The following is a 13,427-nucleotide window of genomic DNA, read 5'->3' on the forward strand; positions in this document are numbered from 1 at the left end:
TCCTCGTAGCATCAGAATTTCTGCAAATATTTGTAGAATATATTGGTGTAATTTTGCAGCCAAAAGGTCCCAGCACTTCATCAGGTCATCATTCGAGTCAAAACCTTTTACATTTACCAATTTGATGTGTCAGAGCTTTAGCCCTTAAATCAGTCCAGCTCCCAGGTCTCACACCTTCTCATTTGTGTACACTGCACTGCATCTTTAAACTTCATGCTAATATCACCATTATCCAACTTACACTTTTCATTGAATTTCAAGTCTCTGCCATAACTGTTTCAGATTCAACTGCAAGACTTTCTTTTCTTTATGTTTAAGCTGGCTGAATAGGCTCCTCCTGATAAGCACTATTGCAAATTAGTTTGAAATGTCCTGCTGTGTCTTCAGTGTGACACGGCTCATGAGAATAACAAAAATATAGCATCAGCCAACAAATTAGCACTGAAATCATCAATCATGTCTCTAATATTTCACGTTCATTTTTTTTAGCTTCATGATGGCTTCTCTTTTATAGTTGTCCAGATGTGAAAATAATAAAAAAAATATAACACTGTCTGTGGGTTGCACACTCCAAAGGTTCATTGACCTGACCGCCTTTAGCTTTGATTATGGTGCACGATGTGGTGGTGTGAAAAATCTTCCTTATGCTCCCAGAACCACACTTTCACAACTTGAATCCTGAAAAATGCCCTGTTCCATAGCTGAAGAAAAAACTTCATTGATGTGATCATAACACTGCCTCCTGAGGCTTGTATGGTGGACACTATGCATTGTGCGCTTCCCTTTATACCACGATGCACCCATCACTAGGATTAATCTGGACTCATCAGACCACATGACCTTTGGTTAATTTCTCCAAAGTCCAATCTTTATGCTCGCTAGCAAATTTAAGTCCCTGATAGTCTCACTAAAAGGTAGTTTTCTTATGACCTCACAACTATTCTGTCCCAATCATGTAAGTGCTGTCTGTGTTTTACCATGCATCTTTGCTAAGAATTTAAGTGATCTCCATTCATGATATTTTCTAATCACATTTCTTACATTAAGCTCAGTCCTTACAGGTTTTAATAATGTGTTAGACAGCTCTTAAACCAATTTCAGTAATCTTTTTTATCTCCATAATTGTTTTCAGTACTTGATAAAGGACAATAATTTGACCTATCTGACATGATGGCACTGTTTTTGGCTCAGCAGTGTGTTTACTGTGCAAGCACATTAACATGACTGTCGCAGGAGCGGAGACTGTTGCCCAGCGACGTCACTTCCGGACACCTTTCGTTCATCAACAGCTGGGACGTAGTCCGTCGCACAGAGAAATACAGGTAACTACTCGTTTATAGCCTAATGCCTTACTGACTCGATAAACGGGGGTTGGGTAATGAATGCATGACCGTCCTGTAAGCACAGACTAATACTAAGATACACGAATTAGTGTCTGATGACGGCATGTTTTAAATCATATGACCAGGAAGCTAAATCTGCTGCTAGCCGAGCTAGCCGTTTCAGTCAGCTGGGTTGGCCGGCAAATTTTCTTTTCCCATCCGTATTCTTATAAACCCCGCCTCCTGTGTTATGATTAGCTGGGAGTGCTGTGCAGCTTGGTTGCGATTGGCTGATAGTCAACACACGCGCGCGACTGATTTACTACTAGCCAATCGTAACAAAGGAGGCGGGAGTTGTTGCTTTTCGGGTAGGGGAAAATAACGACTGTTAGATAGCTATGCAAGCAGATAGTATGTAGTTTGCTTTATTAACATTGGTATAAATGTAATTATTATAGTCAAATACTGAAATAGCGTGTATTAAAGTACACTATCCGTGTAGAAAACACATTTGTTGTTTCACATGAGAATTATTCTCTATACGTAATGGCTGTCTATTGGCTCGTGCCTGTAAGCCTTTAGATAAATATATGTACGTTTGTGTACACACACACACACACACACGTATACAGACGTAGCGCATATACAGCATATCAGACATTTATGAGAACTTTGACAAAACATGTTCAGCACATAAGTGTGTTATTCTGTAAAATTCAGAAATGATTCATATTTTAATTATAATCAATTTTATAAGCTGAATCAACGTAGCATAACAAAATAGTTTTTTCATTCACACTTAAAATGATTTTGATTTTATGTGATAAAGTGTGGTCACAACCATAAGCTGTCAACACCATCAGTCTTAAATTTGGTGTAATATTTAGTAAAAAATAATTAATTTAAAGCACATTAAATATGCATCTAGCAAATTACAAAAAAACAAACTGGCTCCCACATACATTTCAGAAGTTATCTAGTATAATGTGAAAATTTGCCAACACCATCAAATGTCAACTGATGGTGGTAACTTATTGTGTGACAGTGTTGACAAATACATTCAAAATAAGTTTTATTTCACTACTTAAGATACTTTTTACATATTCTTCAGCAAAACATTAGTTTCTGTTAAAATTAATTACAATACGCACATATACACACACATACAAATACACAGACTTTGAGAGTTCTTGTGGTTTCTCTGTTACATTTGAGTCCTGTATAAATCCTGTCTGTCTGTAGCTCCAGATGATTCGTTGCTGGAGAGGCAGCGTAATCCTCCCTCTACTGAACTCTTCCTTTCCCTCCTGCTTCCTCTTTTCCCACTCTACCTCCACCAGCGATGCTTCCCTGCTGCGCCTTCCTGTCACGCTACACCCACCATCATCTGGTCGCCTTCCTCCTCACCTTCTTTAGGTAGGCTGAATGCTCTCCATTGCTTTGTTAATGCTCTCGATTGCTTCTAGCTGATTTTGACATTCGAAACACACTGTATATCGATGTCTCAAATGTCTCTTACAACCCAATCACCATTTAGGAATGTACAGTACTAACACTGGATCACAAATTTAAACTCTAATTAATTACTTAATAATAATAATAATAATAATAATTATAATAATAATAAAAAAAACAACTGTCTGAGCAATATCCAGCTGCTCGAAAAATATGTTTGAAAAGCAAACTGCAACTATGTTTTAAATTAATGAACTAGAAATAACTTCAGGTACAACAAACACCTTGTATGTTTTTAATTATTTTTTTATTATCATCTGCACTTATAGGAAATAAAGAACACCCAAGTTACACCCATAATTTTCTTTTCTATGACTACATTTTCCCAAATGCATTTGCTGGCGGTTATAGGATGGTTCAGAATTCTTCAATGTTCGTACATTATTTTATTCACCTTCTACCGTATACCACCTATCTTGTACAGAGATGCAGGAGGCCTAGAGCCCATGCTTAATAATTAATTATTTAATTATTTAATTATTTAATTAATTCATTTATTTATTAGAACTGGTTGTTTAAATTAACTGCCTCAAATATTGTCTGAGCATCATAGGATAAACCCAACATCTTTCCTGGCGCTTGCCTTCTATTCATACATGTGTTTTTTTAATGTTATATTAATATGTTTGTATGATTAACATGATGGATTCTGTCTTTGGAATCTGTCCTTGTCGTTGTCCTTCTCTCACACAGCTATGTCTTGCTGCATGCTTCACGTAAGACTTTCAGCAATGTGAAAGTAAGCATCTCTGCACAGTGGACCCCTTCAGTGCAGAATGGCAGCTCTCCTGCTTTTTCCCCCAGAGAGGTAGGCACACACTGCGGCCCCTTGTCCCGCCACGTGGCCGCCTTAGAACTAGGCTTGGTTCTTTATGCGCTATAAATACTTGTACTAATAGCTTTTTTTTAACAGCCAGTCAGTCAGTCAGTCAGTCTAGTGCCTTAAATGACCTTATTATCAGGACTTGTGCCTGTGACTTGTCAACAAATAAAACAACCTTCACAAGAAAGAGATAAGATAAAGTAAGATAATTTATTTGAACCACTGTTAGCTGACTACTTTTATGCATGCAGCATGGATTCTTAATTTTTTTCCCCCATTTGTCCTTTTTCTTTTTTTGTTTCTAAGCCGATGTGAAAACAAGGGTTTGATAACTGTGGCCTTGACATGCAGGGTGCATGTGTACATATACCATAAAGTACAAATGAATTGTGTGATAAAGTTTTGTTATTTTGTGCAAACAGACATGGGAAGAGAATCGGCTGTTTGCAGATGCTGAGGAGGCCACACTCTTTTTGGGTGCCCTGGATACCATATTTCTCTTCTCTTACGCTGTGGTGAGTAACCTTTAAAGAGGTAATTGGGAGAACATTGGGTTTATCTTTAATTTAAGTTAGCTTAATTAGCCTCAATTAGCGTCAAAGCTTCAATTTGTACAAATACGGTTTCAGAGGAAGTGCACTATACTGTATACCTGCACAGCTAATGGCATTTTATGGGCAGTTAAGTTTTCCCGCTTCCTCAAGTCAGTAAGCAGTTAAACATTACGTACAATAGCATGCTCTTATTGGAAAACAATCAACTATGGTTGATTGTTTTCCAATAACAGCAAAGTGTTTGATTCCTTTTGTGGAAAAGCAATTTTTCAAATATGTATGTTTATTATATACTGTAAGAGCTATAAACAATATTTTAGCAGATGAGTTATCACCCCCAGATTAGTTATTGTCCCTTACTTACTGCTACTTAAATTCAACATTAAACCCAGCACTATATTGACACAGGTGTAATGTATTCTGTTGTGTCTTACAAACCAATTAATTACAAACCAAGTAATATAAGAGATAAAGAAGCATGCTGGTTTATAAACTCACTTTAACCATGCTCTCTGCCTACACTGTTGTTTTGCAGTTTACAAATGTGTAAAGCTGGCAAAATTGTTTGGGTTTAAAAATTGTGTAATTTTTCTCCAACAGGGTTTGTACATTAGTGGCGTCATAGGTGACCGTCTGAACCTTCGTTATGTTCTCTCCTTTGGGCTGTGTGGCTCGGCTGTGGCGGTATGATGATGCGTTCTTTTTGTTTTTCTAAAACTTGTACATTATGAACAGAAGGCATTATGAAGTCCAATGAAACACACACTCACTCTCACTTTATGTGTGTGTATATTTTCTCTCCATAGGAGTTTCTTTTTGGGACTTTGACAGAATGGCTGCACTTTTACAACATGTATTTCTACTGCAGTCTGTGGGTGCTAAACGGCCTGCTGCAGTCTGCAGTTTGGCCCTGTGTGGTTGCCGTCATGGGAAACTGGTTTGGCAAATCTGGGTGTGTGTCAGTTTAAAAAATATATTTATTGCTAATTTATACACATATTCACATGAACACGTCACATTATAGACAACAAAAACAAGCTTAATGTAGCACCAAACCCTCTGAAAGACAAAAAGTTTACTTGTCATAAGACATTGAATTAACATATAATATTATAAATATAATATTTTATATAATATTATATATATTAAATTAATATATAATATAAATTATATAATTGAGAATTCTAGTGTGGCGTTTTGTCTTAATAGTAATGTGAACTTAATGTGAAATTATTAGTACACCATAACATGCTTTACAATGTGCTTTTTAGTTGTTCCTGGTGATCTTTCCTGTCTACACCTATAACATTCTCTAGCTATTCTCTGACTAGCCATTAACTTGTGTCTAGAGAAACACAAAATAAAGAAGCTTCGCCTTCTGCCACCTCCTAACTGTTCATGACAGATCATTTATTTTATTGTCTGACATGTTTGTTTGTGTGTGTGCGTGTGTTCATGTACCTGTTTTTAGCCGGGGCTTTATATTCGGCTTGTGGAGTGCGTGTGCATCAGTGGGGAATATTCTAGGAGCATTTTTGGCTTCCAGTGTTCTAAAATATGGCTATGAGGTTAGTAAATTTTGGCACATGTCACTCTCACAGTCAAGATGATCCCCCCATATTCTTTTGAGTTTGGATAAGTCTATTTTCTCAGATTCCTGTTCTTTGCAAAAAAGAAGTGAAACCCAATGTGCCCTTCTGCTCTTGTTGCTCATCCACCATAGCATTAAATTTGTTCAGGCTGAGATGCTTTTCTGCTCACCCCGGTGGTATAGATTGATTGTATGAGTAACTTGACTTCCTTTCTGGAAACTTGAACCAATTAGGCTTTCCCCCCCCCCTTTGATTTCTTTTATGAAGGAAATACCACGTATGTGGGCATCTTACACCTTAAGTAGACCTGTACACCTGCCCATTCATGCAATAAGCCAATTATGTAGCAAATCATTCCTTATAAAATCAAACATCTGAATGAGGAAAATCTGGGGTAATTTGTTTTTACATCCAAGTTAAGAGGCCTTGTTAATGATAACTAGACTGTTTTTTTTATTGACAAGAAGGCACAAGACTTAGGCAAGAACAGGAAACTGAGGCAATAGGAGGCACAGACTCGCTAAAATCCGATTGCTGAAAATTTAGATAAAATGGCCAGAAAACATTTGATCTTTAGCTGTTAAGAGTTTTTATATTTCTATGTATTTTGCTGTTGCCACATGATTGACTGACTGGATAATTTACATAATTAGGCAAGGGTATAGGTGTTCCCATTAATGTGGCTTCTACATGTCTTTATGTAATAATCTTCTCCAGAATTTTTACTTTAGTTACAAGCCTACTTTAGCTACAAATCTTAGATTGTTCTAGGAAATTACTTTTGAAATGGAAAGAAATAAAAATGTGTTTCTTTGTTGTCAGTACGCTTTCCTGGTGACGTCAGTGGTGCAGTTTGCAGGTGGCATAGTCGTGTTCTTTGGTCTGCTCACCTCCCCAAAGGAAGTGGGTGAGTTTCAGAAAGAGGCTGTCTTTTTTACTTCCTGTCTACATACTTTAAAGATTCCACCACATGTACAATAGTTATAAGTATGAAACCGTTTGTTATACTGTTATTTGTATATGTTCGTATATGCTGTAATATGAAACTATTAACAGTTTTGCTAAGAATACTTCACCACTTAAGACCTTTCTTTTACTAATGGGATGCCGTAGACGTCAGCCAAGACAAACAAGCAGTTTTTGTTTATTTAGGCATCCAGTTTATGGAGTTGTAACTCAATATGCTTCCCCTGTATGTTGGCAAACCAAAGAGGGAAATGTTCCTAACCCTAACCCAAACTTCACATTAAACATGCTTCGGGGGATAAAACACATTTGTGGTCACAGTTTGACACTGAGCCTTTGAAACTTAAAAGGTCCAAATGACTTTTAGTAATTGCTTTATATGAGTAAGCACTGGCTGTTATCTCTAGCCGAGTGTGTTATGTTTTATGGACTGTATTTTTTTTTCGAGTGCTTGTGTGTGATTATCTTTTCTTTTCTTTTTTTTCCTCAGGCCTGTGCGAAGGCCCTGTAACAGGACTAACAACCGTGGAGAGAGACACAGACAGTCACCGACCACTAATGAGCGACAATGAAGAGGATGAGGATGAAGTCGTGTTTGACGGAGGATACTACTCCGTACAAAAGCAGGATGATGAACCTGAGCCCCAAACCAAAGCCACTGGCTTCTTCAAGGCCTTCTGTCTACCAGGAGTCATACCTGTGGGTCAAATAAAAAATTTTGCTTGTTTTTCAGTTTTCGTGAGCTTTCATTTACATCTATTCTTCTTAACACGTAGTCAACTTTATGGATATCACATTTTTTTTTTTATTCTTTCTGGGAACTCCTCAAACTTCAGTAGTGACAACATATAAAAAGGTTATTGAGAGAGTGAACAAACAGTGCATTGATGTGTTTTAGCTACTTATGTAGGTATAATTAGTGTCATTGCTGCATACATGCATTTCTTTGCAGCTCCAGAATGCACATTTACATTGGTTCAAATGATGATTATACATGTAATTAACTTGTGATTTTAATCTTTTTTAATTCTGTTTAAATGTATATGTTAAATCTTTTAACATTAAACCTTGTCGCGAAGCAGCTTTCCAGAGATCTCGATTTAGGTTTAGATACTTAATGACCTAGCTTTAGTAGCAAGAACAAACTTACCGACGTGACATGAGAAAGAAACCGTGAGAGGAACCAGAATCAAAAGGAAGCCACCCTCTTCTGAGTGGCACCAGAATAATTACAGTATACAGTTTCAGAAGAGTAAAGATAAACTATACTGACAGTTGACAGTTTCAAGAGAGAAATGACTAAACTGTAGAATTGAACTGAAACTTTTTGAAGAGTTTAATCAAGTTTAATCCATTACTGCGCCCCTGCCTGAGATAATTGTGTTTATTCCTCTTTTTCTGTTCTCTGGCAGTACTCTCTTGCCTACGCTTGTCTGAAACTGGTAAACTACTCCTTCTTCTTTTGGCTGCCATTTTATCTGAGCAACAACTTTGGCTGGAAGGAGGCAGAAGCCGACCGACTGTCTGTGTGGTATGACGTAGGCGGTATCGTTGGTACGTAACAGTGTGGATAGGCTTTGAAAGGATTATACTGTCCAGTTTATTTGCTGCAAATGACTGCATACCACACATATTAATTTTGACATTGAATTACCCTGTGCTGAGAAAGCACAGAAATCCTGTTCATTATAGTATGTACTTACACCTGGGAGACACCGGTCAAACACTTGTCAAAACAGTTATCCATAGCAATAAATACCTTAGGATAAGATACTCATGAAGTTATTAAAATTTCCACCTCAAAAATAAGCGAATGCCCAGCTAAAGAACTTTATATAGTGCATCGATATTTAATAACTTAATTTGGGTTTCTGATCTCAAATGATATACAGAAAAAACTGATGATGGTGTATTTAAAAAGTCACCATGAAAAAAGTACAACTGTAATGAATATATTTATGCACTTTACAGCTTTTTTAATGATGTTGTACAAATGTGTCTTTTTTCAGGAGGAACAGTGCAGGGTCTAATATCTGATTTCCTAGGCAAAAGAGCTCCTGTGCTGTGCATAAGTTTGCTGATAGCTATGGGAGCTCTAGTGGGATACAGTCGTAAGTCTAGACTGGAGAATACACACATTTCAAAAACATGTATATAAAAATATAGATATTCTGTTACTGTTGTAACATATTCCCCAATCCATTTGTTTTCTTATTTAGAATCTCCAAATGACCAGATTGTGAATGGAGTGCTTTTAGCAACTACAGGTAATAGATTTGTATAGTGCTCAATAAATTATTTTGATGCGTTTCTCATATAAGCACATATTTATCTTAACACACAATAAAATCAAGAAATGCAACCAGCCTTCAGAAAGAGGTCTACATCTGTGCTTGTTAAACTGTTTCTCACAGTTGATCATATACACTATGAGTCAAAAGTTTGTACAAGGTTTCTAATTCTCTAGTCGTCTTTCCTGATTTTTTCGCTGAAGGCATCCAAAGTATGCAATAATCTACTTTGAACAGTTGATATTGAGACGTGACAACTACTTATGCTGCGTAAAGCCTTTATAATGGCTCTAATCTGAGGTGCTGTTTGTTAATTGGTGATTTTTTAGGGCTGGTAACTCTAAATGAACTTTTCCTCTGCAGCAGAGGTAACTTTTGGTCTTGCTTTCCTGGCAAGATCTTTGAGAGCCAGTTTCATCATAACAGTACATACTGTAACAGCTGACCTTCGTGTCTTAAAATAACAATTGACTCCTGTTGTTATTACTTAATTAACTAAATCCTTGTGTGTTATTTTATAGTTTTAAAATATCCAATATTGTTTTATGGTATGATGGTTAGCACTGTCACCTTGCACCTCCAGGTCCTGGGTTAGCATTTAGTTATGGAGTTTGCATGTTCTCGCCATGCTTGGTGGGTTTCCTATGGGTACTCTGGTTTCCTCCCACAGTCCAAAGACTTTCAGATTAGGCTAATTGCCGTTCCTAAATTGTCCGTAGTGTGCAAATGCATGTTTGAGTGTTGACCTGAGGTTCTACCACATTTGTACAAAATAGGAATAAATACAATGGTCACCACTGGACTCCAATGGTTGCCATTGGCCTTCATAGGCCGTAGTTGGACTACAGAGTTCCTAGATGGATGGATGGAGTATTGTCCTATTGCTACTACATAATGTTATATATATATATATATATATATATATATATATATATATATATATATATACTGTATACACACACACAAATTTTGACACTGCACTGTACATACTGTAGCGAAAAAGTCTAATCAGTTGTTTCTGATCAGATACTGAGTATGAAAATGTCATTATATTATCATCAAATATGCATGTATATCATGTGTAAATGTATAAAGAAAAACAGGGAGAGAAATTTTATATATGGCTATAAGGTTTTTCCAAAGGTTTCTGTAGGTTGTAAATAAGGGGCACCTTTTAGGGGCACCTTTCAAGTAAAACCTGGGTAACCACCCTTTAGAAAAAAAATACTGTGGCAACACATGCAAAAGAGATAATTTCATTAGAAAAACTATGTCAAATATTGATAAATTAAAGAGTTTACCCAGACCACCACATATAGACATATGCTTTGACTCGATTTATGGCTTGTTTTGTATTTATGCTAAGTTAATAATTAAATTATAGGTCTAATGGATAGACATAATATTAGGGAGAATTATTTGTAACCACAGCTGTTCCTTGTTGATGTATCTTCCCTTTAGGTTTCTTCATAGGTGGTCCGTCTAACATGATAAGCTCAGCAATTTCAGCAGACCTGGGTCGGCAGGAAGCTCTGCAGGGCAGTCAGGAGGCTTTGGCCACTGTCACAGGCATAGTAGATGGAACTGGCAGCATTGGGGCTGCTGGAGGGCAGGTGGGACTTAAAATTAAACTGCAACTTTCTTAGCTTAGACCATTTTAGTGGATTGTCTCAACAAATTTTAAGACAACGTAGGCATTTTACAATTAGGCAATTCTTATTTTTAAATATTTACTTTAATTAATTTGAAGAACAAATAGCTTTCACAAAATAGCCAATCTGAGATTATCATCTGATTTCCTGATCTTTCTTTTAGTACCTGGTATCACTCATCGAGAGCAAACTAGGGTGGATGTGGGTCTTCTATTTCTTTATACTCATGGTAAGCTATCTCTTACAAAAATAATGCTCTTATTATCTGCCTGCTGAACTCTAAACTTGTCATTTTTTTGCTGCTTATTTTATGTTTTTCTTGTATTTCCTCATTATAGACGGGATTCAGCATTGTATTCATAATACCTCTTATTTTTAATGAGATACGCTCCATGTGCAGAGCAAGGACACACCAGCTGTGAGAACGCAGCTCTGTTTGTCTCCTGTGTCTTCGGAGTTAACGTGAAAACGGTGGAGAGTATGTCAGTCAAGACACTAGATTTCTGACTTTCTTCTCAGTTGTTTTTAAAGCTGCTTTTTATTTACAATAATGATATTGTTTTAAATAATTAGTGCTAGAGTTCATCAATGTCACTGGTATGAATATTAATATAATGTCAACGACATCAGCTGGCAATGGTGAAATATCATCTGGACAATCATAAAATCTGACTAGACTTGAGCATGTATTATGTACACACATGCTTAATGTAGACCAAATGTAGACCAATGCATGTCAAACTGCACATGTAATGCAATCCTTATAGTTTTTTAAACCATGTAAATCAGTGATTACCAGCCCTACTCGTGGCACCCTAGCCTCACAGTGAAGAACACTAAGTTGAACTGTGTAAATTCTTCTGTAATAAGTTATTACTGTGTAGGTATCTGTTTTGTTATCTCATAGGTTCTAGCCAGGGCTTCTAACCAGTTTAAGGTATGAAAAGGAACCCAACATAACTAGAAATAAAAACACTACCAGAAATGAAATCACTTCTAACTATTTAATCCAGTGATTTCTGTTTATTTATATTCCATTTTTAAGTTATGGCTCTAGCACTAATATTTTAAACATCATGTGACGCTTGCCGTTCATGTATGCATTTCTAATACAACGGTGAGGTGTGAAATTGGACCGACATAAAACAGCCAACAAATAAGGAACCTTTAGAGCATATTTTTAAAGTGCCTTTATTTCAGCCTGTAGTTTGATCTTAAAGAAATTTCAGCTTTTTTGCCTTGAAGATAATTTCTCTAAAAATACAAAGAACTTGGCCTATAGACATTTATTTAGCATATGCAATATTTGCTTAACAAATACAAAGTGAAATAAAGAGGTGCGAAGACAGATCATTTGGTAATGTTGAATTATGATTTGCTTTTGAAACACAATATAAATCTTATTTTTAAAGATAAGAGATTTTTTGGCTGCTGTATGGGCAGGCCATCTTTAGATATACTTTCTGTAGAGTTGCTAAATTAGTCAATCATTCCGTATTTTACTTTGTTGCCTTTTGAATATTGTTCAAGTATTTTTTTTTTTTTGGTTCCTGGAATTTGATACCTGTGACATTTATCCAAAACAGTTTTCTTTTAGTTGTATTTTTATTTAATGAAAAAAGTGTAATGTTAAAAAAATTTACTTTGTAAATGTATGTTTTGTTCAGTTTTGACCACTCATTTATTTGCTTCATAAGTCACCTAGAGGGTTATATTCAATAGGCAGTTGATAAATTAAATTGCCACTAAATAGCCATTGTATAGGTTAAACCTATAATATAAGTCAGATTACAGATTGTAGCCGATATGTCACTACAGCACAATTTGCACCTACCGGTCGAACAGGACCTCTGGTGCTCAGGTGTTATTTGGGTGGTGGACACTCTCAACACAGATGTGACACTGACATGGATAGTTTTTGTTTGTCCAAACCCATTTGGGAGATATTTAAAAAAAAAAATCTACCTGGTACACTACATTCCATCTGATATTAATAATCACCAACAAAATTCTATCAGAGCTAGTTCCATGGTGGTTTCTTTTCATTTCTTTCCTAAAGATGACTAAATTAATATTTAATTCTGTGAAGCAAATATTTAGCATAATGTTATGTTACACACTGATGTTTACAGTGATCAATATTTGTTTTTTAGGTTTTAAAGTTTTAAAGTTTTTAAAATCTAATCACATTTTTGCAAACCTTTTGTTTAGGTGAAGTGTATAGTACATGTTACGTGATATTCTGTCTGCTATCTTACAACCAAACTATTCAGATGTATGCTTACTTGTTCATGTGAACATCTTAAACTGTTAAATACAGGATGATGTTAAACACAACGTGCTTATCACGGAACCTAACTTTTTACTGCACCTTTTTTTTTTTAGTGCATGCCCTCAGATCTGTTCCTATTTAATGTAACAAAAATGGAAACACTATCACACAGTGCAGGTGTGATTTTGTAAATCTCATGGAAAACTGGTGTTACTCTTGTATTGATGAAATGCATTTTACTGTTTTCTTTTTTAATGTGAAAGCTTTTATTTATTATGAATGTTTCACATTGCACTTCAGAATGAAATGCCTAAACATTTGTATAGTTTGCTAGATGTAATCATGCTTTTTTCCTTTTCTATGCCTATCCTGTTTTAGATAAAGAATGCTTTTGAACTCATGCAAACACTTTGTATATACAGTAAAAACTTGCAGATAAA

The 13,427-nt window shown here is 36.0% G+C and overlaps 1 protein-coding gene across 2 annotated transcripts; it reads left to right on the forward strand.

Annotated features, from left to right (window-relative positions):
* The first annotated feature begins 1,261 nt into the window (after positions 1–1,261).
* On the forward strand, positions 1,262–13,427 carry slc37a3 (solute carrier family 37 member 3). 2 transcript variants are annotated; one of them, XM_053509053.1, is made up of 15 exons: positions 1,262–1,322; positions 2,663–2,738; positions 3,531–3,645; positions 4,083–4,175; positions 4,815–4,898; positions 5,021–5,166; positions 5,686–5,782; positions 6,629–6,713; positions 7,263–7,471; positions 8,185–8,326; positions 8,782–8,883; positions 8,992–9,039; positions 10,525–10,676; positions 10,879–10,944; positions 11,054–13,427. In XM_053509053.1, the coding sequence occupies exons 2-15, from the start codon at positions 2,665–2,667 to the stop codon at positions 11,135–11,137; spliced, it is 1,497 nt and encodes a 498-aa protein (XP_053365028.1). In that variant the 5' UTR covers positions 1,262–1,322; positions 2,663–2,664; the 3' UTR covers positions 11,138–13,427. The 2 variants fall into 2 exon arrangements, with proteins under 2 accessions (XP_053365028.1, XP_053365027.1); XM_053509052.1 differs by having other exon boundaries at positions 1,265–1,322; positions 2,565–2,738.

Source organism: Clarias gariepinus, chromosome 12, assembly GCF_024256425.1.
Source record: "Clarias gariepinus isolate MV-2021 ecotype Netherlands chromosome 12, CGAR_prim_01v2, whole genome shotgun sequence".
In the NCBI taxonomy this organism is placed as follows: Eukaryota; Metazoa; Chordata; class Actinopteri; order Siluriformes; family Clariidae; genus Clarias; species Clarias gariepinus.